At 50.4% G+C, this 27607-nt stretch overlaps 1 protein-coding gene across 1 annotated transcript in view; it reads left to right on the plus strand.

Moving 5' to 3' along the window:
- MEGF6 (multiple EGF like domains 6) overlaps positions 1-27607 on the plus strand; it is an 82593-nt gene that overhangs the window by 31939 nt on the left and 23047 nt on the right. The window contains exons 4-9 of the mRNA XM_079325958.1: positions 16189-16311; positions 22437-22562; positions 24034-24156; positions 24748-24870; positions 26413-26550; positions 27112-27234. Coding sequence (XP_079182084.1) covers positions 16189-16311; positions 22437-22562; positions 24034-24156; positions 24748-24870; positions 26413-26550; positions 27112-27234 — 756 coding nt within the window. The remainder of the gene's footprint in view (positions 1-16188; positions 16312-22436; positions 22563-24033; positions 24157-24747; positions 24871-26412; positions 26551-27111; positions 27235-27607) is intronic.

Below are 27607 nucleotides of genomic sequence, written 5' to 3' on the forward strand. Positions count from 1 at the left end.
CAGTTTTGACAGAAATCATGGAGGGAGTTTCACATGGAATTTATTTATGTTTCCACTGCACTTTGAATAAAACAAAAAAAGCTTTCCAGGAGCTCCTCAACATCCTCTGTGTGTGACCTTGGAAATCAAGTATTGGTGGAGCCTGTGGGTGATTTGAGGCGACCCATACTTGGTTTCAAGGGTCTGTGGGAATCTCCAGAGGAGTGAACAGTGCTCTGTATCTCACCATGACAAACAGGGAACACAAGAAATACAAATAACAGCCCCTCACTGCTGAGGATGGAGGTGGCTTGGCAGTATTCTTGAATGCTGGCTTGTTTTGTTTGGAAAAAATCACCTGAAAAGTTGAATTTGTGAAGGAAAGGAGTGATCTGGACACAGCAGCTGCACCTGAGCCATCTGTGCTGTGTCCAGTCCAAGCCAGGGTCAGTCCCTGAGGTTGGATTTGAGCTGCAGAGTTTGTCCAAAACTCAGAACTCAGCGTGGCCAAACAGCCCTAAAATAAAGAAAATCCTCACCCTCAGCCAGTGGTGATGCCTGTGGTGAGCTGGGGGATGAGGAACACTCCTCCTTTTATTTAAGGATCGTGTGTTTGGGTCACAGAGGAAGGAAGTTCCATAATGCTATGATAAATACAAGCTCTAGGGAGCTGCAGGAGTGTTTGCAGAACCCAACCACAAAGCTTATTTTGACAAAATGTGGAGGCAAGGATCATTCTGGCTCTGTATCTGCTGGGGAAACTCAGGGCTTACAGGGAACCTGCTGAGGCTGGGTCTGTTTGAAAGATTAAAGGGAATTTTATATGGAAACTGCAGTTAAACATAATAATAATAATAATAATAATAATAATAATAATAATAATAATAATAATAATAATAATAATGGTAGTAGTAGTACTTCAGGTGTGCTGGGCTGGCTTCATCACACCTCCCCTCCAACAGACCCTGCATTTAGGCACTTACTCTGCATGAAAATGTAATTATAATTTATGGATTTATGGAATCCATCCTCTTAAGGCCTGCAGAGTGCTCCTGCAGCTCCCTGCCTGGACCCTGCCCTGCCCAGAGCCCTTGGAATGAGCTGCAGGCTCCCAATGCTGGCAGGTTGCTGCAGAGAGGGGATTAAACAAATATAAACCCCTTGGGGATTTCATTAAGCTCTAGCAGGTCTTGGGATTTCTGAAAAGTAAAACAAAACTTGCACGGTCTGGTGTTTCTGAGCAGCCAGGGTGCTCCCAGCCCAGACAGGACCGAATTAGAGGAGGCTGAGGGAATTAAATGTTGGGGCTCTTTGATCACACCAGCCTTGTTTTGATTGCTGTCCTTCTCCTGCTCTGCTCTTGGCTGGAAATGCATTTAATTCTTCATGACTTGACAGGTTTGTATGCTGCCTGCAGACACCTTTCAGTGCTGTTATTGCAGGGCTGGGTTTATGCTGAATAAAAGCGTCACCTCCAAGGATGGCCCTGCAAGGTCTCTGCCACCCTTCCCATCCCCACAGATTGTCACAGGATTCCCTCTGAGGCTGGCCCTGGAGGCAGCAGAGATCTGGGAGCCATGGGAATGGGGCTGGCTCTGGGTGAGCAAGGGGAAAACCAAGATTTATCTGCAGTAGCAGAAGGAAACCCTGAGCACGGCGTGGCTGAAGCGCGTTCCTGGCACAGCTGCAGCCCATTCTTCTTCCATCCAGCCCAAATGCCTTCAAACCCTATTAGTCTCCATTTTTTCTACTCTCTTGTAAGAAGGAAATGCTGCTTTACAGAGAGAGAAAAAAAAAAAAAAGCAACTTCTTAAACACAGATACATTTTTGAAGTGCCTCGCTCGGTGCCAAATGTCAAAAGTTTGCCAGCAACTGATAAATCTTTTTGAAACCGCCTCTCATACTCCCCACACCCAGCTGAAACATGGAGTTTCCTAAACTTGAGGTGATTTTGATCTGTATCTGAAAATAATGGAGTGGTCTAGCAGTGATGGAGAGCATCTCCAGTGCTGGTTCTTCCAGGGGGATTTTGGGGAGGATGGAGGATGCTCCAGAGGAGAAGTCCAGGTTTAACTCCTCCAACTCCCCACTGGAATCCCTGGGAGCCACTGAGGAGGGATCTGGTAACAAGGGGGTGGTGATTCCTCCCTCTCACCTGGTGATTAGTCACTCACTCCAATACAAGGTAATTTCAGAAAAGGGTTTCTGTGCTTTCAAGGTCTGGCTCACACCCTGCTCAGGGGTAGGAGAGCTCTGGTTTTGCTGGGGCAAGGTCTCATCCTCAACTTGAGTTACAAAAATTGGTAGAAAATGCATACACATTGTCTATTTCATATTTCCCACCCTTTTAGTTTAGATTTCTGTGGACTAATGCTATGCAGGGCACTTGTGTGTGTTTATTTGAAGGAATTTTAGTGGGAAGGGATAATAGTTCTAAGACAAGAAAATAAAACTTCTATAACAACAAGTTTATAATGCAGAGAAGTTTTGTCTTCTCATTTCCATAAACAACAGAGTAGCTAGAGAGTGAGCCAGAGAATTGGGATAACAGGTGTGTTCTTACCCATGTGAATCCCTCCAGGAATCTTTTGGGTGACATCTGGAGTGTTTGGGCAAGGAATGAGGGGGAATGTTTTGTACCTGTTGCTTTTTCTTGCTGGCACTGAAAGCTCAAAATGGGAAAAAGAGCTGCAGCAGAAGCAGCTGGGTTTGGTTTTGTGCAGCATCTCAAGCACAGGCAGGGCCAAGTGACCAAGGTGGGAATTGTGGACATGCCTTGTGTTTTATGGCTTAAAAGAGATGAGATTTCTCCTTCCTGGTCTGTGTTGCTGTTCTGCCTTAAACCTGCTGCTGAAATGGGGTGGAAGAGGAGCCCCAGTGTTTGTCTGTAAATGGAAATCCTCGGTGGGGCTGGGTGAGCCCAGTGCCAGCTGTGCTCCAGGTGCCCTTTGGGCTCCCACAGCTGGAATTTGCCCTGCCATGCTCTGGGTGGGATCTTCCCTCCGTGTGACCACTGCTGCTTTAGCTCAGACTCAGGAAAATGCAGAAAGCTCTTTGCTCATCAGAGCCAAGAACGAGATTACAGTTTTTGGATTGTAGCACAACTCCAGGATTCATGGGCAGGTCAGGAAAAACACCTTCCCCAAGCTCAGAGCACAGCCCCAAACACCCAAATTCCCTGGAGAGACATTGCAACACCCACCAGGGGTTGCTTTGCCTGATCATGGCTTTGTGGCAGAGTTGTTGCATATTTTCAGCACTGGTTTGCTTAGCAGAAGGCCAAAAGTATTCAAATAATTAGCAGAGATTGCTGACGAACAGGGAAAGAGCTGTTTCTGTGGATATCGGCTCGGACATTAAAGAATTCCACAGAAAAATGTCACTTTCTTGCCAATTTGGTACATTTGTCTTGTTTTGTTGAAAATAACTGAAAAGTATTTCCTGGCTCTGTACCACTGTAGAGATGTGTGAAATAAACAGCTCTGTCCTTATCTTAGCCAAGAGAAAATATTTCCAGTTTCCCCAGAATTCCCCTGATGAGGATTAGCTTCTCTGAGGATTAAGAGGTTCAGGATTTTGGTGGAAACAACCAATCCTTTAAAAGTTTTTTTTTTTTCTTTTCATCTTTTTTCTTTATTTCTTATGCTTTTTGGGGGGACAGTGTGCATCCCTTTGCACATATTCTTGGAATAATTTGCTCCCTGTCTCTCCCTCATTGCCTGTGACTCCATGTCTGGGGGCAGTGGGTGCCCTGAGTGCTGCTGTCCTCATCCATCCCATGTGGATTTGCCCTGTCTGCAGGTCTCATCAGGCCAAAACAGGACATTTAGGGAAGATTAAGCCTAATTTAAGTGAGAGAAGAGTTTGCACTGGGCTGCCTCACTCCTGCTTTGCTTGAGTATAAATCTTTTCACCCCAACAAAGTGGGTGTTGAGTTATTCCCCCATGGCTGCACTATTCAAACAACCCCATTACTGTGTCAGCAGGGGGACCCTGCTGTCCTCACCACTTTTTACATTAATTTCTATTTTTGCATCAGATAAGAAGCTCTTTCCAAACTCCCCACATGTTCTCACATGTTTTCAGGAGTGGACGGGGCTGGATCTGTGTTTGTGCAGACAGAGAGAGTTTAAGGCACTGATTAATGTTTACAGTTTGCAAAAATATTCAGCTGGTGTTGGTCAGAGTCCTGATGGAGCCTGAATAAAGCTGCCTGAGCTCCAAACCACAGGGTCAGATTTTTGGAGCCCTGAGCTGGCTGGGAGGGTTTGGAGCTTGCACCTCTCCTGAGGGTGGCCCAAGAAGAGGAGCTGGGGGCTCAGAGGTCACCAATTCAAAGGCTTCATCCTTGGGATTTGACTCCTGGCCTGGAGTGACATCAAGCTGGGGCTTCCAGAGTTCTCTCTGAAGTGTCTGCTAAACAAACTGCTCTGCAATGGCATCAGCTTTGTGTGGAGAGGCAGGAAAGGACAGGGGCCAGAGTGTGCTGCTAAGGTAGGAGAGGTTTTGAAGGGGAAAACTTCATCTCAGCCACTCAAGAGCTTCCCAAGCTGACCTCTGGTCAGAAGGAGAAGGATATTGTGGCTCAGTGTGCTGCTTTTCCTGCCCAGAATTGCCTAAATTGTGTTGATTCTCTCCCAGCAGAAGCACAGGCAGGGGGTGGGGAACCATTGGAGGATCACAGGGCAAACCCAGGAGCTCCTTTCACCCAGGATTTTGTTTGGTTGGCTCAGATGGAGGGTGAGTCTGAGCCCTGCAAAGAAAGGCAAAGATCTCTGGCTGTGGAACTGAGCAGGCTTGTCAGGAGAGAAAGGGAACACTCTCAGAAGAATCACAAACACAACAAATTTGGGAGAAACTCTTAAATACTTGGTCTCTGCCCCAAACAAAGCTCTTCACACATTTATTCAGCTGCTGTTTTCCAGGTGAGCAGTGATGAGGGAAGCAAAACAGCTGAGAGAGGACATGGCAGGGCTGGGGATGGCATCTCTTGTGGCTGCATCCCAGGGGATGCCCAGCTGCTCCTGGAATCAGTGCCAGGAGGAGCCATGGGCAGGGTCTGTGCTCCTCATCTGATCTCCAGTGGAAAAGTTCTCTGCAGAGTGGTTTGGGGACGTCATTTGTGGGGTTTCTTACAGGAAACAAATAGGTTTGCTGTGCTACAGTGGTGTTTGAGGCATGGCAGGTGCCAGGGGAGCTCAGGTGTTGATGTGCCCTGGGCTCTGCCCCAGCAGCAGGCGTGTTGGAGCAATTGAGAGCTCTCAGTAAACAGCACAAACCAACCCCTAAACCACAATTCTCACAGGCTCTTGTTTATTTTATCCCTCTAAGCACCACTTGACATAGAGGAGTATATTTGTACTTCTCATGGCCTTCAAAGGACCACGGCATTAGCTCCAAAAGTAAATGAAAATTCACATTTAAGCTGGATTCTGCATAATAAACCTGATTCATCACATGGGGGTCTCAGTTTAGTTCCCAGCTAATTTTACACATAGAGAAGTTCAAAAACCTGTCTGGAACATATGTGAGCATGCTGGCCCCAAATCACAGACCTGATTCTTCAGCTTGTTCCTTTCCTTGCCTCTTGCATTTCTATCTCCTGTGTTTCTGATTTCCCAGATCTGGCCATTCCCTCTTATCTAGACTCCTTTGTATTTTTTTGTTTTAAATTTTTGAAGAAATATGGTTCAGGCTTTGGGTTGGTTTAGGACTCCTGTTTACCTGAGCAGGTTAACTGTGTGTGCAGGGGTGAATTAACTTTGGGATGCTGTTGAGCTGTGAGGCACCACATCACCAGCTCTGATTTATTTGGGTCCATACAATAATTTTAAGAGTGAATCTAATTAAATTCCCCTGGAGTCAGGGGTTCAGCCCATCTCAGTCCCTGTTAAAGGGGGCTGGTGCTCTCCTGGCTCATTCCCCAGGCAGCAGTGATGCCCTGATGCTGATCCTCATGTGCTGCCACACTCCCAACAACTCTTGGAACTTAATCAGCTCGAGTAAATTAGGGTGACAAGGAAGCTGGAGCTGGCTCTGACCTGGCCAAACATAACTCATTACATAAGCAGGGCTCAGCTTGTGTTCAAGAGCTTTTGGTGCCTGTGCTGAACCTCTGAGCTGTCTGCAGCCTCTCACCACGGTGAGGTTTTTATCACAGCCCAAGGAAATGGGCTGGAGCAGGTTTGTCACAGAAATCACTCTTGTTCTGCGGGCTGAGGGGTGAGGGCTCTTTGTTGGGAGCTGCAGGAGGAATTCCCAATCACAAAGCTAGTGGAAAGGTCATTTTGGGGGCTGCCTGAGGAGTCAGGGAGTTGTTGAAGAGCTGCTCACTGTGACCCATCTGCATTCCAGGCAAGGATAATTTAAGATAGACAAGTCTTGTAACATTTCTGAATGGGAGAACCCAGCCTAACCCATTTTTCACAGCTCTGTGGCAACGTTCATTTCTGCTTGTCAGCACCTCCAGAGACATTTACAGGAGTGGTGCCAGTGCTCCCCATGGCAGTGCCTGGGGTTGGAGGCAGCATTCCCAGCACCTGGTCTGGGCCAGCAAGGACAATCCATGTCTTGCCACGGGGTATTTTGGGGTGGGTGAAGTATTTAATGGATTTAAAGCAGCTCCTGGCAGGGTGGCAGCACGTCTGTGCACAGAGAGGGCTGCTGGAAGGTAGCACAACAGGGCAGGACATGGGGAGTGCAGGTGGAATTTCTGGTGGCTCTCAGTGCCCCCTCTGATATTTCTCCTTCTCCTGTTCCTTCTCTGCCCATCTCTTGGCTCCCTCAGTGCTGAGCATTTCCCTGGTGGACCCACCAGGCAGCCTGAGCAAAGTGTGCAGCACATCAGGCTGGGCTTCTCCAGACCATTTCCAAACATCCACAGCATCCTTCAGAGAAGTCACTTTTTTTCTTTTTTTTTTTCCTCTCAAAGTAACTGACCCCAAAAAATTTGTTTGTTATTTTTGTTAAAATCAAAGTATTAACGAGAAGCATGTGGGCTGTTGCCTTGTGTAAACATGGAGTTGAAGTGGTCCCTTGAAATGTTAGGAAGCTGCTCTTGGAACAATCAGAAAAGGGGACTCGTGACTGGAGTCCACCTTCCTTTGGAAATTGCTGCAGCAATAGCATGAAATCCCTCTTTTCTTCCTGGATTCAGCTTGTTTCAAATTTTTTTTTTTTGTGGAATGCTATTCATTGCAGCCTAAACCACAAGTTTTAATTTGGAATTTTACTATGGCCAAATAATACTGTGAAAACGTCTCAAAGTAGCAGGGCCTGCTCCCCCCAGCTCAGCCCTGCGAGCACATTGTTTCAAAACATTCCAGAAAGTTAAATGAGGCTTTTGAGCTTGCCTCTGGAAAATCCAATAAGCTATTCCTACTTCTTATTTAATGAAAAAGGTAAAATAAAATTCTCTGCCTTACAGGAAACAGGAATGAGCATTATGGTTTTCTTTGGAGCAGTCGTGGTGGCTGTTCCTCATTTCAGCTTAAATTTGGTGATTAAGGTTTACTTTTTGTCGTTATTTTTAGAACAGCCCAGCCCAGGTTTGGTGTTGGGTGCTGTTTCAGCAGCTAGCCATGCTTTTTTTGGGGAGGTGTGATGGCAACAAGGCACTTCCACAGCGAAACTCTGGGTGTTTGGGATAACCCCACCCTAGCCTGGTGCTCCAGGGGGAGATCCTGATCACGCCCCTGTATTCCCTGCCTCCTCAGCCTGGTTTGCGGCAGATACAAGGGTTTATTTCGGGGTGGAGCATCAGCTCCAGGTCCGTCCGACAGCGCCCGGGGATCCCCCTGCCCATCCCGGGGGTGTCCGGGGGAGCCCCCTGCCCATCCCGGGGGTGTCCGGGGGATCCTCCTGCCCATCCCGGGGGTGTCCCGGAGCCCCCTGCCCATCCCGGGGGTGTCCGGGGGAGCCCCCTGCCCATCCCGGGGGTGTCCGGGGGAGCCCCGTGCCCATCCCGGGGGTGTCCCGGAGCCCCCTGCCCATCCCGGGGGTGTCCGGGGGAGCCCCCTGCCCATCCCGGGGTGTCCTGGCGCTCCCGGGCCCGGCGGTACCTGCGGGGGGCGGAGCGGGACCGCCCCCACGGCGGAGCCGCCCCGCACCGCCCCGCGCATCGCTCCGCTCCGTCCCGCTGCGCCCGCGGTGTGTCCGCGCTCCGAGCCTGCCCTGTCCCGCTCCATCCCCGGTTCGTCCCGTTCTGTCCTGCTCCAGCCCTGCTCCATCCCGTTCTGTCCCGCTCCATCCGCATTCTCTCTGTGCTCCATCCCTGCTCCATCCCTGCTCCGTCCCGTTCCAGCCCTGCTCCATCCCCGCTCCGTCCCGTTCCAGCCCCGCTCCGTCCCGTTTCAGCCAGGTTCTGTCCCACTCCATCCGCATTCTCTCTGTGCTCCATCCTCGCTCCGTCCCGTTCCAGCTCTACCTCATCTCGTTCCAGCCCCGTTCTGTCCCGGTCCATCCGCATTCTTTCTGTGCTCCATCCCCGCTCCGTCTCGTTCTGTCCCGCTCCATCCCTGCCCCGTCCCTGCTCCGTCCCGTTCCAGCCCGCTTGTCCCGCTCCCATCCCGGCTCCATCGCCACTCTGTCCCCGCTCTATCCCGACACCATCCCCGCTCCCATCCCGGCTCCATCCTGACTCCATCCCCGCTCCCATCCTGCTTTCATCACCTCTCCATCCCGGTTCCCATCCCCTCTCCATCCTCGCTCCATCCCCGGCTCCCATCCCGGCTCCATCCCCGCTCCCATCCCCGCTTCATCCCGGCTCTATCCCCGCTCCATCCCCGCTCCATCCCCTCTTCCATCCGCTCTTCCATCCCCGCTCTCATCCCCGCTCCATCCCCGCTCCATCCCCGCTCCATCCCCTCTTCCATCCGCTCTTTCATCCCCGCTCTCATCCCCGCTCTCATCCCCGCTCTCATCCCCGCTCCATCCCGGCTCCATCCCCGCTCCCATCCCCGGCTCCCATCCCTGCTCCATCCCGGCTCCATCCCCGCTCCCATCCCGGCTCCATCCCCGCTCCATCCCCGCTCCATCCCCACTCCCATCCCCGCTCCATCCCCGCTCCATCCCCGCTCCATCCCCGCTCCATCCCCGGCTCCCATCCCCGCTCCATCCCCGCTCCATCCCCGCTCCCATCCCCGCACCATCCCCGCTCCCATCCCCGCACCATCCCCGCTCCCATCCCCGCTCCATCCCCGCACCATCCCCGCTCCCATCCCCGCTCCATCCCCGCTCCATCCCCGCTCCATCCCCGGCTCCCATCCCCGCTCCATCCCCGCTCCATCCCCGCTCCATCCCCGCTCCCATCCCCGCTCCATCCCCGCTCCATCCCGGCTCCATCCCGGCTCCATCCCGGCTCCATCCCCGCACCATCCCCGCTCCCATCCCCGCTCCATCCCCGCTCCATCCCCGCTCCATCCCCGCTCCATCCCCGCTCCATCCCGCTCCGTGCCGCGGTCATGGGCCGCCCCTGGGCGCTGCTCTGGTGCCTGGGCTGTCTGAGCGGCATCCCGGGCTCCTCGGGCGAGAACTATCGCTACCTGTGGAGGAGCTGCTACCCCTGCTACCTGGGGCGAGCGGGGTACCCCGACCTGCGGCCAGGTACGTGGGGACCGGGTGGAAGGGGAAGGTCCCTTGTCGGACTCTGGGCTCTGCCTCGAGGGGTTTGTCCCCAGATCCCCCACCTGGCAGGTGGAGGTCCCAGCCTGGCGGCCACCCAAGTGACAGACTGGTGATCTGGCTGTATATACTGTATATGTGCCTGTGGTTTGTATTATTATATTTATTTTTACATTATTATCATTATTATTAGTCAGTGTGTTTTTTACTCAGTTCTGGCAGAGGGGAAGAGAAGCAGGAGTTTCTTCACATCTGTTGCTGTCCAGCTGGGTTAAAGATAGCTCCTGTGCCACATTCCTTAAAAAGCCAAATGCATGCATTTTGATAGGGTATGTAGATTCAGTTTTTTTCCTCAGCTCCAAAGGATCTCGCCCCAGTTCAGGACAAAAGTGAAATTTGATACTTTTTAACATGGAGAAATGGTGATTTTCTCTCTCAGTGAGACTGTGGGTTTTTTGGGGCTGTGCTGCTGTTGCTCAGCAGATTCTCACACAGGACAGGGCTCGGTTATTTGGGGCTGGGTTTTGTGCAGGGGAACCCGGGAGCTGGGCATGCAGGCAGAGGAGCTGTGTCAGGGATCACTGCACTGGAACATTCAGCCTCAGTGTCTTTTGGAAGCCAATTCCCAGCCTGCTGCAGCGTGGGAAGCACTTGGCCAGGCTTCCCATGGAGCAGGTGGAGGGGATGGAGCCCTGGGTGCTCCCATTGCACGTGGTTTACGTGGGGTGGGAGATGGGGACACAGAGTCAGGTGTGAGTTCTCCTCCCCTTCCCTCTCTGGGTGTGCTCAGCCACCTTCACAGCAGGAAAAGCTTGTGGAGATTTCGGAAATAATAGAGAGTGAGTGAAGGTCACTGAGGATTTGGGATGCTTGGGCGTAATGTAGACATCAAGGAATGCATTATCTCATCCTGAGATAATGCTAGTAAATAAATGCCCCAAGCAGTCGGTTATAAAGTGATATCAGAATAGTTGTGAGATGTGCCAGACCTTCAGAAAGGGGTGAGTCGCTGCTTTGTTATTTATAGATCAGATGTTTGTCTCAAACTCAGATCATGTTTGCTGTCTCCATCCAACTGTGTTGGCTCAAAGTGACTCTCCAAGACAAGCTCCTGAGGTCCAGCTTTGTGCTGGATCCAACCTTCCCTTCCCTAACACAGAATTCATCTGCTCCTGATCTAGTTCTGCTCCTCTCAGCTCCATGGATGGGCAGCTCTGTGTGTGCTTGGCTCTGTCCTTGGTGTGAGGGGTTTTCTCACCTTCATCCACCTCGTGACTCATCCTAAACTGGTATCTCTGTTATTTTGCTTAATTTGGTTAATTCTTCCTTTGCCGCCCGAGCTTCTCTTTGACAGGTAAGAGGAGTTCTCTTGCTGTGCTTTTGGAGTCCCAGATGTTGTCCTGGTGTGATTTTTAGGGTCTGTGTGCAGTTCTCAGGTCCCCACAGCCGTGTCCCCTCAGCAGCAGCTGCCAGCACAAGGCTCTGCTGTGCGCGCGTCACCGGCGGCTCCGCGGGTGACAGGAGAGGGAGGAGGTGCCTTGTGCAGACACGGTGTGGCTTTCACTGAGCCCTGGGCTGCCTTGATGTGCCCTGTGTGTGCAGACAGGGCTCTGCTGGCTCCTGGTGTCGGTGCAATGGTTGATGGCAGCGCTGGGTGTTGTGTCCTTACACAGCCGCCCTTACAGGAGGAGCTTTGTGTTCTGCTGGGGTCTCACAATCCATCACCACCCTGGTGGGGGCCTGGTGCTGTGGTATCCTCTTAGTGAACCTCTAAAGCAGCAGAGCTGTTGTTTGATCGTGTTCCATTAGCTCCTTCAACACCCAGGAGTTCCATTCCCAGTCTGTCTGGGAATCCATTGGTTTCCCCAGCACAGGGATATCTTCCACCCAAAGAGACTGACTGCACAGGGAACGGGATAAAACAGTGATGAAAGAAAACTGGAGAGGGTGAGAGCAGCAGCAAGCCCAGAGCAAGTCCAGGTGCTTGTTGCTGCGTGCACCTTTGCTCAGTGCTGAGTAATTCCTAATTACAGCCCCATCCTGGGGCAGACGGAGCTCAAGTGGGAGCTGGGTGACTCTCCCAGCCCTGGAGCTCGGGGGCAGGGAAAGGTGAGCTGAGGACAAAGCCAGGGGCTGAGGCAAAGCAGTGTTTTCACTCCATCAGATTGTTCTGAATTGTTCTATTCCCAAGGTACCTTTGGAATCTGCTGTTGAGGATGGCACAGGTGGTGTGGGAAAGCTCTGGGCATCTCCCACCTGTATTGGAAGGAGTACTGGCCTCAATATTCCCTGCAGCTCTTTAAGTGCTTTTAGGGTTTTCTCAAATGCCTGGTTTAGGATGAGATGAAAACTGAGGGTGTGGAGGTGCTCTGACTGCCCCAAATCCTTCCCTTCCCAGCTGTCCTTCCTCAGCCTAGAGGACGAAAAATATTCCAGGGTAGCAGAGAGAGGATGAAGCCTCATCCTCTCCCATGGCCTCCCTGCACTGTTGGACCTTGCCATGGCTGTTTTGTCTGCACACAAGGAGTGTGGAATAGCAGGACATCTGAATTCCTCAGGCTGTTCATGTTGTGACTGTTTGACATGTGTAAGAAATGAAGTAATGCAGAGGGTTTTTTCATTCTAATCTGTACCCATAGTGTGAGATGGCTGTGCTCTCCTGCCCAGGAGCAGGGACTGGTGGGTCCTTTCCATTCAGCCTTTTTACTCCTTGAAATTGCTGAATTATCTTCAATAAACTGGTACTGGAAAGATAAAGTCACTAAATCCCACTCATGCTCATCTCGATGGATTTTAATTAACCTTTTCCCTGCAGCCCTGCTCTGTAATCCAGGCTAATTGCTGCAGGGATTAGAGCCTGGCACTGCTGCTCAACCAGACAGAGCAAACATCCCCAGTGCTCCTCCTGCCTGTGCTTCCAGCTGGGATCCATCAGCCCTGCAAGGAGATAAACTGCCTCCCTACAAAATATTTAATACTTTGTAGAGCTGCTGTTGCCACTTTCTTCCTCCTGACATGCAGCTCTTGTTGGAGATAAATCAGTATTCCTTCTGGAAGGACCTGTGTGTGCTCAGGGAGTGCAGCCAAAACCATCTCCTTGCTCTGTGCCCCCTTTTTTTTTTTTGGTTTTGTGTTCATCTTCCCTATATTTGATTGCTTTATTACCTGTGTTAGTCCATGTAGGTGTCTGAGGTTTCAGGGATTGTTTCTGCCCAAGGAAGAGGCTGGGATGAGCCTTCCTTGCAGAAGATATGAACTCCAGTTTCTTTACACAACAGAGATATTTCCAAGCCCCACTCCCCAGCCTTGCTGCATTGGGCTCCTGCCTCAGTTGGCTTTGCCTGGTCCCCTCTGCCCTGTGCATGCAGAGCAGGGCTTGGCAAACTCTATCCTGGCACGGCTCTGGCTTGCTCAGAGTCAGCTGAAGAGAAGCCTGTATGCTTCTCATTTGCTCTCCTTTGGTATTATTAATTTCAACCAGACTTTGTCAGCTCTCCAGTAGGAAAATCACCCTGCCGTGCCACGAACCGCAGCTCGAGCAGTGTCACGTAGGGTCTGGGTCCTGCTGCCAGGACCTGCACCCGGGGCAGCAGAGCTGCTCTGTCCCAGTCTGGGGTTTCTCCTTCACCCTGAGATCACCCCAGAGGGACATGAAGGTGGTTCAAACCCTGCTTTTCTCTGAAGCAGCCGAAGAGAGATTGTTGGAGACAGTTTTCTTTTGTTCCAAGGATTGTTTATTGTTTCATATCTCAGGGACTTTCTGCCTGGCCAGCAGGGTCTGCTCAGCCTGGCATCCATGGTGGAATCTGCCTGCTGAAGGCAGGGCTTATCTTATATATATTACATGTTTATATATATATATATCTATATATATGTTATATATATATATATATAGATATAGATATAGATATAGATATAGATATAGATATAGATATAGATAGATATATATATATCTATATATATATAGATATATATATAGATATATATGTATGTATATATATATTTTATATATATATACATGTAATATATATATATATATTACATGTTTACAAAATTTTCCCAATACAATTTTATTAAATGGTCCAGCCCCGACCCCATCCAATCCAAAAGTGCCAACGTGTCACCCAACATGGATGACAGGGAGAAGAAGGAGGAAAAGGTGTCCACCCCCCAAATTCTCCATCTTGGCCACATGTCCCTTATCATAAACATTCCCAAAAGTCTATTTATCTACGTTCTAACAATCTAATTCACACTTCACTAATTTTGGTAGCTTGTTTCCATTCCTTCTGACAACTTCCCCCAGGGGTTAGAATTCAGCACCTGAGACACCAGGGTCTCACTCAGAGGTCTTTGAGACCCTTGCCAGGGGGGTTTTAAGACCCCCAAATAGGCCAGGGGTACGCCCTGGGCTCCCACACTGCTCCTGCTGGCCCTGGGAGCAGCTCCTGCTGCCCCCCAGCCCATATTCCCTGCTGGTGACCCTGGGCACACTTGCAGATGCTGCTGGATCTGCCCCCTCGTTGCCCATGGGGACAGATTTGTTTTGGTCACACCATCGTGCAGGGTGTCCCAAAATCTCCCTGGTACTGCAGAGGTCAGTGAGGCTCCAGGAGGGACTCTGGGATGGGGTGGGTTGTGTGGGGTGGGTGATTCCATGGCCAGGGTGCAAGGAAGGACTGGCTGCTCTCCCAGACCAGGAGGGGGTTGGGATGGGGATGGGATGGGGATGGGATGGGGACAGCCCTCTGGAATCACAGAGATTTAGAGGGTGAAAAGTACAAAGGGGGAAAAGGAGACACAGAGAGAGGAGATGTAAAATTACTGAGTATGAGTAATGGGGTGAAAGCAAGAAGTTTACTCAACACATCACTAAGTTTCTTGGACAGTAAATTCTCTATGGTTTCAGATTAGAGTTGAAGGGAAGCAGTGGAACAGTCATTTAAATTCAGACCAAAAAACTTTACTATGCTACATAAAACCTTCTCAAAACCCAGTTTTCCTGTTCTTGAACTGAACAGAGCCAGTTCTGTGTATTAATAGCTAATCCTGCCCACAGAGAGGAGCAGGGAGTGCCTCAGGGTCTCTAGGGCTCTGCATTATCCCAAGTGTGTGCAGAGGAAAATTATTTAATCAGAATTAGGTTGCTTTGACCAGCATCTCAGGCTCATGCCATCACATTTTTCCCCTTGAAAAGCACTTTGGCTTTGGTTCACTCTTCAGAAAGCATCACTCAAAGCTTATGTTTCACCTCAAAAATCTATTAGTTTTCCTTTCTTTTAGTATTAAATGTCTTGGAAAAAAACAGGAAGAAAATAGCAAAACCTCCTAAAAGGCTCAGCCCACTGAATAAAGCAAAGGGCTGGCATTGCAGAAATGAGCATTTTGCTGGGTTGATGGAGACCACAGCTGCAGTGGGAGCTCTGCAGGGGGAGCCCAGCATGGCCAGTGCAGCAGGACACCCCCAGACAAGGCTGGGGTTCCCTGGGTATCTCTGGGACAGGAGGGGTTTTTATGATCGCTGAGCTTTAGCTTTTAATGTTTTAAGCCTTGCTATGCAAAGTGCTTGGAGTAAAGGGTAATTTTTATTACCACAGCAGAGCTCAGAAACACCAACTCAAACAGGCTTCACCACCCCTGACCCTGACCTTCCCTTGCCGCTGGCTGGTTTTCTTGGCAATTAACCCGAACCTAAGATTTGGCTCAGCCAAGGCTGTGCTGCTGTTTTTTCTGTGCCCTTTGCCTGCCCAGTGGGGGAAGCAGAGCTGGGCTGGGGCACTGGGCACTGCTGTGCCAGGTGTGGGAGCAGGGCTGGCACCTTCCTGCACCTGAGGCGTGCAAGGACACGGCCAGGGCCCCACCCTGCCGTGATTCACTCAGGAAATGTTTCTTTATCTTCTTAGTAACAGTGGTGGATGGCACGGAGATGGGAATTCAGCTTGGGCTGTCCTTGCTGGGAGGGGTTTGGGTGAGCTGGAGGTGCAGAAAGTGCAAAGAGAAACACGAGGAGAACCAAAGCTGCTGGAGTTTTTCTCTCCATGGGGAAGGGAATGGCTGGTTGGGTGCTTTGCTGTTCGTGTGGGTGGGATCTGGTTCCCAACTCTGATCCTTTCCAGTCTGAAGGGTGGTGAAGGTGCACACCTCTGCACACCCACAAACTGCAGGAATTCAGGGTCTGTGCAGCTCTGTCCACATCATCTCCATGTTTCTGATCATGGCACAGGAAGAAATCTGACTCAGAAACTTGAAATTTCCTTTAACAAGCAAGGAAATGTGAAATAGGAATGAATCCATTATTTTGGAGTCAGTGGGATAGGTGACCATTATGAGGTGACCAGATGAGGATGGTTTGTGCTGACTGACAAACAAGATCAGGTTTCTGTGGTGGTTGCTCCTGATTGCAGGTTTGTCCCTGGAATTTCACAAGTAGCTTGGCTGCCCAAACATAACAAAATGCCCAGTCTTGTTCCCTTTGCTTTCATTCCTCAGATCCTGAGTCGGGCAACACAGGATGAATATTCCTGAGCTCAGCCACACTCCTGCCCACTCCCCTGGGTTTTTATCCTCTTTTCCTTGTTTTTCTGCAGATGTTGACGAGTGCCAGGTGCACAATGGGGGCTGCCAGCAGCGCTGTGTGAACACCCTGGGCTCATACTACTGCGAGTGCCAGCCTGGATTCCGCCTGCACGCCGACGGCAGGACCTGCCTCGGTGAGCTCCAGGGAAATCCCTTGGGAATCTCCTCTCTTCTTCTTTGCAGCCCTTTGCCTACCCTAAATCTATGGCAGTGCACAGGAAAACCTTGATTTCCTCACTCCCACCCACCCCCTGTGCCCAGAATGTGAGATGATGATGATGATGATGATGATGATGATGGGTTTGTGTTCCTCTGTGTCCCTGTGTCTTCCCCCACAGTTTCTGTCCCTGGGTTCTAAACACTGTTCTTCCATGTGTTCACCAGCAACTGGGGCTGCTTTGCTGTCCCTGAGTTTATTCTTGTTCAGGAGAAGTAGCTTCCAAGTGCTTTGGTGCCTCTGCTTTTGGTACAGGATAAATCAGATATGGCATTCTCAGAAAAGATACATAAATAAAATTATGAGAAATTTCAAGTCAGGCTTCATTTTGACCTCTATTTCCCCACATTATGCTGTGAGCAGTAGATGTGACAGACAAGTGACAATAAATGTGTCTGTGTGGGGAACTGTGACCACAATAATCCAAAACCTTCTCTGGGATGCTGGTAATGCATCCTCTTGGATGGTGCTTGTCCAAACATCACCATCCAGGCACCAGGTTTGCCCTGCAGCTGATTTTGGGGCCAATTCCTTGAAGTATTGTTGTCTGCCTGCCCCAAACTGGAGGCTCAGAGTGGAATTTGGTGTCTGCCTCCAGCATCTGTGGCTGCTTTAATTAAACCACTTCTCCCTCACAGCTTCATTTGACACATTTTTCCATTATTTGAGGGATATTTTCATGCAAGTGGAAAGAATTCCTGTGTGGTGGTGTTTGCAGAGACCATTTGCTGGGTTTTCTCAGAACACAGATGTGCTCCAGAGTTTTCTGTGCAAGCCTGTGTGCTCCAGTTGGGAATGGTGATGTGAGCAGGAAAAATCCATCCAGGGAAGCTGTACCCACCCTGCCCAGCTCTGCACTGACACACATCTGGCCACAGCTGCCTCCAGCACATAATGACACCCAAAAAAATTGAGATTTAAGGTGCAAGATGCCCAAGCACCCCATATTTCACTGGAAAAATCCAGAAGGAAAAGGATGGCAAATAAAGGATGACAAAACCAGCCCTGAATTAGAGCCCTGAACTGGATCACCCATGTCAGGGTGATGCACTGCTGCTGCTCACATGTAAATGTGCTGTGGTCTGTCATCTCCTAATTGTCTCTGCAATATGTTGCTCCCTTTCTTGTGGTGTGCAGTGATCCTGCAGCTGGAGGATTTTTATTTCAGCCTAAAACATGGGGCAGGCTGAGATCAGGCAGCACCAGCCCAGAAGGTGGGACAGTTTTCAGGGAAAGCATAAAATGGGTGGTTATAGGGAGGAATCTCTTCTCTAAGAGGAATTTCCATCACTTTCTTTCACTCTCCAGGCTTTCCCTGCTGCTGTAGCTGAGCACTCCAGGCAGGCAGGGCTGCAAACCTGCTTTGCATTAAACTTGTGAGAGAGTATCTGACATAATGGGCACTGCTGGAATTCATCTGCCAAACGTGAGGGGTCTCTGTTCATGAAATCTGACCCACAGGAGGGAGTGGGGCAGTTCCTGAAGCTCTGGAGAGTGGATTCTGCAGGATCTGCAGTGAGCTTGGGGTGCTGGTACACCTGGGAAAGCAAAGAGACTCAGGCAGGACAAATAACAACTTCTCACTGCATAATAATGTTTCTAAAATAGCAACAGAGATCTAAAATAGGGCTTTCTCATTTCAGGAGCGGTGTTTTTTTCTCTTTACACATTTGTGCCCTGTGTATATGTGACAGAGCTCTGCACTAAACCATTAAACCATTTGTGAGGAGGAGTGGAACATCATTTCCTTATAAAGCAGAACAGAGCACAGGCTCAGAGGTGACTCCTCTGCTGGTGTTTGTGGCTGTCCTGTTGTACCCACAGACACCAACTTGCCTTGTGCTCTGTTCTGAAGGATTTGGGGTAACTGCTCAAAGCTGGTTTTCTCTTCAAGTTTCTCTCAAGTTTCTGTAGAGGTTCTGAGATGTTAAAATGCAAAATATTGCTACTAGATATAGGGAATAGACCAGGAATGAAGGGGAGACAGTGAGCATCCATCCATCCATCCATCCATCCATCCATCCATCCATCCATCCATCCATCCATCCATCCATCCTTGTCCTTCTGCTCAGGGAAGCTCTCAGCTCCACGCTGGGACAAGCACAAATTTGGGCTGTAGGAAGTTCCTGACAGCCCCAGAGTGTTCTGGAGGCAGCAAGAGGCCTTTGCAGTCAAGTTTTTGGTTAAGGGCTGCCAAACCTTGGCATGGATCTAATTCTTTAGATGATTTCTGGTCCCCACAAAGGCTCCAATGATGGATCGGCAGCGCTGAGCTGGAGCCCCAAAATTTCCCCACAATGTGCTGGCATGGCCAAGGCAGCTTCCCAGGGTTGGCTGGCACCTGGGGCTGTGACTCAGGAGAGCAGAAAAATGGCTCAAAACCATTCCTGTGCCCAGCTGTCAGGCACTGCTGGTGCTCTGCAGCTCAGTTGTGCAGCATCCTTTTGTTCAAATCGCTGCTGAGAAAGAGAGAAAAGGAGCAGCCCCTTCCATCCCGAGTGAAACAGAACAAAGAGAGGCCTTGGGTGTCCTGAAATTACCTCTTTTTTATCAGAACCACATGGGCAGAGGCAGGAAGCTGACATCTCCAGGTCCTTCTCCACTGTTTGAGCACAGGGATGCAGGCCAGGCTGAGAGGTTTAATGGGAGCCAATTGCTTTTGTTGGCCTGAGGAGCAGAGAGATGGTCTGGATTAACACACAGCATGTTTCTGGAAGTTGTCTGAGGTTAGCATAAATCAGTTTGGGATTACATGATGGATCCCTCTTTATGTTAGGAGAACTTCAGATGGGGGAATCTCAAGGCTAGGGGTGATCTAATGAACACAAGGACCATGCCAGGAGGTTTGTGTGGGCTTGAACTGTGTGTGCAGGGAGTCACTGGCTGCTTGTGTGTGCTTGGTGGGGCTTTTCATCTTGCAGGCAACTGGCACATTTTAGGGAATTTGACCTTTTCTTTGCCCCATCACACATTTTCCAGCCTTTTCTTAGGATGGGGTTTGTGTGATGCTGCAGAAGGAGCATCCTGCTCAGCTCTGGTTACAGCTGCTCACAGTCACTCCTGGGGCATCAACTCAGTGCTCCTGGTGGAAAATCACTTGGACCTGAAGGAAAGGTGAGACAGAGGAGAGAGGAAAACTCATAAGGGCAGCTGGAGGGTGCAGAGATCAGGTATTAAATCAACTCCTGTGTCAGGCTGCTGCTGCACAGATCCACTTCCCAGGTGCAGTCAGCAGCAAAAACCTCCTTTCCATCCCTCTTTATCCATTTCCCAGAATCTGGGAGCAGCAGTGCTGCACTTCCCTCAGACAGAGGGCTGGAAGGAACCTCCCTCTCTCAGACACTGAAATATCATCTGTGGAAAATCTGTCTGAGCTGTAATTACAAAAATCTGTGTGATGTACAGGATGACACTGGGTTTGGCAGCCTTGTCACAGAAATGTTAAGCTCGGCAGAGCATCTGGGAATGGAAATATTTTTAGAGTGGTTCTGTAAACAGAATAAAAACCCCGAGCAGTAATTAAAGCAAGGCCAGCAGTGAGGGCTGCTGGCTGTGACTGTGAGGAGCCAGCTAAGGAGACCCAGCCTCCCATGGGCTCTCTCTCCTGAAATCCTGTGTGGAAGAACCCAGACTTTCGATTTTTTTCAGTTGTCTTGTAGGAGTTTGCAAGGAGCCCATTATTTAGATTTCAAATTCAACCAAATAACTGCATCCTGGGAGGTTATTTTAGACATAAGATGCATTGGCTTGTTCCATGTTGGCCCAGTGCTTTTCCCAGATGAAGGAATGTTTTGGCAGGCATCAGCATTGTTTGACTTATTTTCTTTCTTATTTTTAAAAAAAGCTCTCCAGCAAGCACATTATTTATGGCTATTTTTGAATATATGTTATTAAACACTTAAATATATTGGAATATTTTTAAATGACCACCCATCTTTGCTAGAGCTTGAGTAGTGTAACTCTGACCCAGGGCTTTTCAGGAACGTTGACTATTTCTGTTGTTTCCTTCCAAATGGATTAAAGGAAACAATGCCAGCACAACTAACATAAACCCTGAGTTCTTGTCCAGCCTCATGTTTTGTATGGCAAAATCTCGACCTTGTCAAGCTGCTTTTTTTCCCCCAAAACGTTGTTTAGCTAATTAAAGGCATAAAATGAGAAGTTGAGTCTTTTTAGCATTTGGAATGAGAGTGATCCACAGCTCTGAGTTAAAGCTTTTTATTTTATTTTATTTTTTTTTTTTCAGGGGAATGGTGTGCAGAAAAAAATGAAAACATATATTTTTTTGCCTTTATTTTTGTCCTGAGCCAAATATTTGTTTTCACTAATGCACAAGAGCAAGGACCCAGCTTGCCTTGGGTTTCAGAAGTGTTACAAGCAGAGACTTCAGCTGGCAGCTGCTTCCCAGGCTCTCCTGCTTCCAAAGCTCTGGGGGTTGTGGAGGGCACTGTGATCACCTGAAGCATCAGCCTGGGGAGAGATGGTTTTCATTAGAGATATTTTTAGCTTTCCTGTAAGATTCCTCCAAGCCAGCACATTAGTTTATTCTGGAGTTTGAAAAATAGGTCAGAAACATGTGAGATCAGAGCTCATCGTCCTGCTCTGTTATGGGAGCCAGGGCTGGGTTGAACCCAGATGGGCTGTGACACTTTGGTGGTTCCTAAGGGACAGAACAGGCTTTAAAGGATAATTTCCCAATTCTCATAAGAGATATTTTTCATTGGAGAAGCTCTGTGGATCAGGAGTTGGATGGGTTAACTCAGGAGACATCCAATGCTCCAAGAGGGGACTTGGATGGCTTTGGAGGCAAGTCATTATCCCATGATGGCTTCTCTACCATTCAGAGATTCAGAGTTCATGACTCCAACTCCAGAAAGTCCTTCCCTGTTTTATTTCCCTGCTCAAATTCCTCCTGGATCCAAGGTCTTGGAGAGCTGCAGTGAAAACAAAGCTTCTGACACATTCGAGGTGCTCACATCCAGTTAAACATCCTGCTGCTCTGCTGAGCCTGAGACACATCCCAGATTACAGCAACAGGGGGAGGAGGAGGCTGTTCCCAGGCTGATTAATGATAGCAGGCTCCTGAGGAGTCCACATGTTGGGTCACAGGGTCTGTTTTGTGCTGAAACCTTCTGTTTCCTGGCTGCTTGGAATCCAGCGGGCTCCTTGTGCAAGGCCACACAGAAACGCTGTGGTACAGCCAGGAACTCCAGTTTGGAAGCTCAATTCCCAGTTCTGCCTGCACTGGGGATGAAATCAGAGCTCTTACTGCTGTATCTCCATGTGACAGCAGCAGGGACCCCACATGTCCCAGGTTCCAGACAGAAATCTCCTGGTCAGAGCCCTGAGCTGGGGATTGTTACACCTGGTCCAGGCATGGACACATAGGATGCATCTTAAAACATTTTTCCCTGAGAGTTCCCAGAGCTGGCAGCGCCTGCTGGGCCTTGCTCTGTGTGATCAGTGAGTTTTGCACATCACAGAGCCAGAAACTCAGTTTTTGTTACAGGAAAACCTGAATGTGCCTGAGCACAACTCTCTGAGCAGTAATGGCTTGAAGCAGCTGTGTCACTGCACCTGCAGGGACTGTCCTGGAACAAAAGGATGGGAATTTCAGCAAGAGCAGCCTGGCTGCTGACACTGTGCCCTTCAGAGGGGGAGGATGCCTGGCAGGAAACCTGCTTCACTCCCATGCAGGCTGGACAGGACCTGACCCAGCTCCCTGTGTCCTGGAATCACCTCCAGGGACAGGGCTGGGGCCTCTGATCGTGGGAAAGAACCATTTTAAGCTCCTACCCAACACTGTGGAGCTAATCTTGCCTTGAAAGAGCAAGATGCCCACCTGGCACGGTGGTGGGGGCCTCTCCTTTTGCAGCAACATCTCCCACTTAACACCCTCCTTGCTCATCAAGCTGGCCATGAATTTATCACTGAATGTGCCCCAGGCTTAAATCCTCACCAGCTTTAGGTGTGTGCAGTCTGCCCTGGTGCTGTTGTGCCCTTCACTCATGCAGGTGCCCTTTGTGCCCCTTTGCCTTGCAGCTCTGAACTCGTGTGCCCTGAACAACGGGGGCTGTGAGCACGACTGTGTGCAGGTGACACTGGCCCAGCACCGCTGCCAGTGCAGGCACAGCCACCAGCTGCACCAGGATGGCAAACGCTGCATCCGTGAGTCCCTGGGCACCCTGGGGGCTGGGGAGACAGATTCCAGCTGGGAGCTGTGGGGTGGGGATGCTCAGATATCCAGCAGGGCAAGCACTGTGTCCATGAGTCCCTGCGACACACCTGGGGGCTGGGGAGACAGATTCCAGCTGGGAGCTGTGGGGTGGGGATGCTCAGATATCCAGCAGGGCAAGCACTGTGTCCATGAGTCCCTGGGACACACCTGGGGGCTGGGGAGACAGATTCCAGTTGGGAACTGTGGGGTGGGGATGCTCAGATATCCAGCAGGGCAAGCACTGTGTCCATGAGTCCCTGGGACACACCTGGGGGCTGGGGAGACAGATTCCAGCTGGGAACTGTGGGGTGGGGATGCTCAGATATCCAGCAGGGCAAGCACTGTGTCCATGAGTCCCTGGGACACACCTGGGGGCTGGGGAGACAGATTCCAGCTGGGAGCTGTGGGATGGGGATGCTCAGATGTCCAACAGAGCAAATATTGAGTCCTTGGGGCACACTGGGGGCTGGGGAACCATGGATTCCAGCTGGGAATGGATTTGGAATGGGGATGCTCAGATGTTCAGCAGAGCAAACATTGTGTCCATGAGTCCCTGGGACACACTGGAAGCTGGGAACCAGAGATTCCAGCTGGGAATGGATTCCTGGATTCCTGCAGGATGGGGATGCTCAGATGTCCAGCAGGGCAAGCAATGTGTCCATGAGTCCCTGGGACACACTTGGGGCTGGGGAGACAGATTCCAGCTGGGAGCTGCAGGATGGTGATGCTCAGATGTCCAGCAGATCAGACTGGGGGATTTCCAGTAAAAGCTCTGTGTGTTTTGTTGCCATGGACATGTCCTGTGGCTTATTCCAAGGGATGGGAAGAGCTGGAGGAGTGTGGCCAACAAAAATGAAATTGTATGAAGGCACAGGCTGCTGTGGGAGTGGAGGGGCAGCAGAGTGGGGCAACAGGGTGGGATCCTCTCCCTCTCTGGCTGACCTGCTCCTGGCTCAGGAGGGAGAGAAGCTGAAGGGGACAGAACACAGGGCTGTTCTCATTCATAGCAGCATAGCATGGCATTCAAAAGGCAGGAAAGAAAAAAAGTCCTGAGGACAAAAGGAACAACAGGGATGTTACAAATGCAGCAGTCAGTGAGGTTTGGAGCATCTGTCCTGGCCCTGGGCAGGTCAGAGATTGGGAAACCTCTGGGTAGGAGCACTTGCAGCAAATTGCCAGCACTTGCTCTGTAGTCTCTGCAGAGGGACGTGCCTGTGCCAAGCTCCTGCTGGAAGGGCTTTACCCAGCTTAATGCCAGCCTTTCGCAGGATCTCACAGCGTGTAAATCCTCCAGAATGGGCAGAGCAGGGATTTCCTGCCTGGTGCAGAGCAGGCTTTCACACACTGCAGGCTGTCCTGCTCTGCTCCCCAGTGCCAGGCGATCAGGGTGAGTGTGGGATGTGCTCTGTGCTCTGGCTGCAGTGAGGAACCCGTGTGCGGACAGGAACGGGGGCTGCATGCAGCGCTGCCACAGCCACCGCGGCCGCGCCCGCTGCGACTGCCACCCCGGCTACCAGCTGGCCCCCGACGGCAAGGCATGCCAAGGTGAGTGTCCTGCAGAGCCCCTGGGGGCAAATCGCTGTGTCCTGTGGGTGGGGGAGCGCTCAGTGTGAGCAGAGCAGAGGGAAGCAAACGCCTTGCCTGAGATGGCTCAGGTGGTGTCTGTGCTATGAGCTCCTTGCAGTAACAGACAGCTGCTCCTGGGCAGGTTTAGGATGGACACTGGGGGGAAATTCTTCACAGAACAGATGAGCAGGCATTGGAATGGGCTGTCCAGGGAGGTGGTGCAGTCCCTGTCCCTGGAGTTGTTTAAGAATGGACTGGATGTGGCACTGAGTACCATGGTCCGGTGACAAAAGCACTTTTAGCTCATAGATTGGACTCGATGTTCTCAAAGCTCTTTCCGACCGAATTGAATCTGTGATTCTGTGAACATCCCACTGTTGTGTGATCCAACCTCCTGGGAAGCTTTACAGCAATTCCAAACTCTTAACTCTGTGTCTTTATTGCTCTGGACCCAATGAAGAGTTCAGGGTGCAAGAAAACCAGCACAGAACTCAACTGTCATAACAACAGTCCCTTTGGAAGGACATTGAAGGTTCAGCCTGCTTATCTCATGGTTTTTCCCTCTCCCAGATGTGAATGAGTGCCTGACAGGACTGGCTATGTGTGCCCACCAGTGCCTCAACACCCGGGGCTCCTTCAAGTGCACCTGTAACCCGGGCTATGAGCTGGGGGCGGATGGCAAGCGCTGCTACCGTGAGTAGTGTGGGCTCAGCCCTGCCCAGCAGGACAGGGAGCCTGGGCTGCTGCAGGCACCTGCTGGTCTCTGCCCTCTGGGAATTGCTGTGGTAATTTCTGCTGAAGGATTTCACAAGCACTTTTGGGGCTGTTTGCTCCCCCACCAAGCTAAAAATCTTGGTTTGATCTTTAAAGTTGTCACGAAGCCACTTGAGCTGGTTAAGGGGATTGATTTGGAAGTATTTGGCTTCAAATAAGCCAAGTTCTGCTCTTGGGGACTCTGCTGGATGAGCCCAGTCAGCTGCTGATGTGTCACTGGAGGGGTTGAGCCAGTGAGGGGATCACATCTGCTCCCATGAAGGAAAGAATTAAATTCTGTGATGCAAGAGTGAGCTGGGCTGTCCTCACAGCTCCCTGCAGCTGCCAGGCTGAGCCAGAGCCACCAGCCCCTCTCAGATGGCAGCCACCATGCCATGGCAGTCCCAGTGCTGGCAGCTGGTGTCACTGGGAGCTCTGAGGGTCCCCTTGTGCCACTGCTGGAGCTTGGCAAGGGTGTGAGATCAAGGCTTTGCAGGCCAAAAATGGGTCTGGAAAGGCATCAAACAGAGCAGTGTGGGGCACCAGGATGGTGACACGAGATTTAAAAGCCTAAGTATGTACACAGCTTTCTTCTTAGGGACAGAGGCCATCTCACCCCATAAGCTCTGACATTGCCCTGGGGTCAGCAAAGCAGCCTTTCCACATGAAAAGTGTTTCTCCCTGTCCTTCCTAGCACATTTCTTTTAAGCAAAACCCTTGTGTTTGTGCTGCTTTAATAAGAAAAGGGAAGAGAGGGATGACAATCACGTTGTGAAATCTGGAAAAAGTCATCCACTGTGGCACAGCTTTTGTTTATGACAAGCACAGATCCATTGGGAAGCATCAAGCTCCCTTTCTTTCATCCTCCTTGGGTCTGAATGCACAAGAAACTCAGTGTTCCTGAAGGCAGAAATTGTTTTCCTGAGGTTCAGGACTGAGTCAAAGCTCCATGAAACAAGTTCCTTTTAGTTTAAGAAAGCTTAATTAACTAGACAAGTTTACAGAAACCTTGCCAAGCCCGGATGATCTATGGCTGCAATTGATGTTTGCACCGACCACTTTTGACATGTCGGGAGCTAACGATTCTCGCTGTAGGCATCTGGATGTTTCCCTACTTAGCTGTGTTCTGCTGCTCCCATTTCTCCCTGGCACCAGAACAGTCCTGCTCTGAGGCTGAGCCAACTTTTTGGTTGGCAGCAGACGCTGCTGCTTGGCAGGAGTGGGAGCAGTTTCATCCCGGAGATTGTCCAGAGCCTGCTCCACGACCCCTTCCCTAAGAGGCTGTGGGAGATCCAGAGGTTTCTTTTTATACCCCATTTCCCAGCCCAACAGTGGCCTCTGTGCTGAGCTATTTCCATCCTTTCCCACTGTGGATCCCCCTCCTCAGCAGGGATGCAGTGCCAGGAGTTGGTGGGGGCAGGCAGGGGCCAGTGGTGTGTGCAGATGTGTCCCACAGGATCCTGACCAGGCTGCCTTTTCCAGGGATAGAGATGGAGATTGTCAACAGCTGTGAAGCCAACAATGGGGGCTGTTCCCATGTGTGCCACCACACCAGCTCTGGCCCAGTCTGCACCTGTAACTTTGGATTTCGGCTGGAAGAGGACCAGAAGTCGTGCACTGGTAAGGAGCAGCAAAAAGCCAAACTTTGATTTCCCAGCAAGTAATGGTGAGGATTCCTTTTGGGATCTTAGGTCAGGATCCCTCTTGGCTACTGTGTATGTGCACTTCAAACAGGCTAAAGAGAATAGAAACTGATGCAAAGAGAGCATATGAAATATTGCTCTGCTCAAAGATATCCCCAATCTTCCCAAAGATATACTTGGACAGCACTTATGACTTGGACAGCAATTATGACTTCCAAACTAATGAGTTTTTCCTGGATGAAACTGCCCTAAGCAGGAGTCAGTCGGCTGGAATCACCCTGCCTGTAAGGACGCAAAACCTGTAACCACAATCCCCAGCTGGGGATCACAGTGAATTTCCCTCAAGGACTCAGGATTCCTCCCTCGATGGGAGGATGATCTATTAACACAAATCTCCCTGATTTCAAGAGGAACTCGAGAATCCTGGCTCAGCTTTTGGCAGCAGATCAGTAAAAGCTCACCAGAACTAGTCAGGGAGCAGTCCAACAGCTCCTGTCACCACTCTGCAGTATATTAACACCCTTTGTTTCTCATTTAGATATCAATGAGTGTGACACTGGCTCTCACTGCTGTCAGCAGGACTGCTACAACTACCCTGGGGGCTATGAGTGCTCCTGCCACGCCGGGTACAGGCTCAGCACAGATGGCTGTGGCTGTGATGGTGAGTGCCAGCACCTCCATGGGCTCCAGGCAGAGCCAGGGAATTGTTCCTCTACTTCTAATTTGCCTGTTGTTTGTTTAGTGCTGGGCAGCTTGGTTCTAACCCTTATGTTAAGCCCAGCCCAACTGGAGAGGGGCAATGGGATTTTTGAACACATCAAAGTCATATTGGGCTAACTCAGGGTGAGCTTGACCTCATTAATTTACAAAAAACATTTGATGTTCAACCCCAGAGGGCAACACTGCCCATCACTTTCACCCAAGGGATAAAGACAAATAACAGTGTCTGTATGAAACACAGCCAAGACAGTGACTAATGAAGCTTTTAATTAGTAGAACAAGAAATTGTCCTACCTGGTTGCAAACAGCCAGGC

Source organism: Erithacus rubecula (assembly GCF_903797595.1).
Source record: "Erithacus rubecula genome assembly, chromosome: 24".
NCBI lineage: Eukaryota > Metazoa > Chordata > Aves > Passeriformes > Muscicapidae > Erithacus > Erithacus rubecula.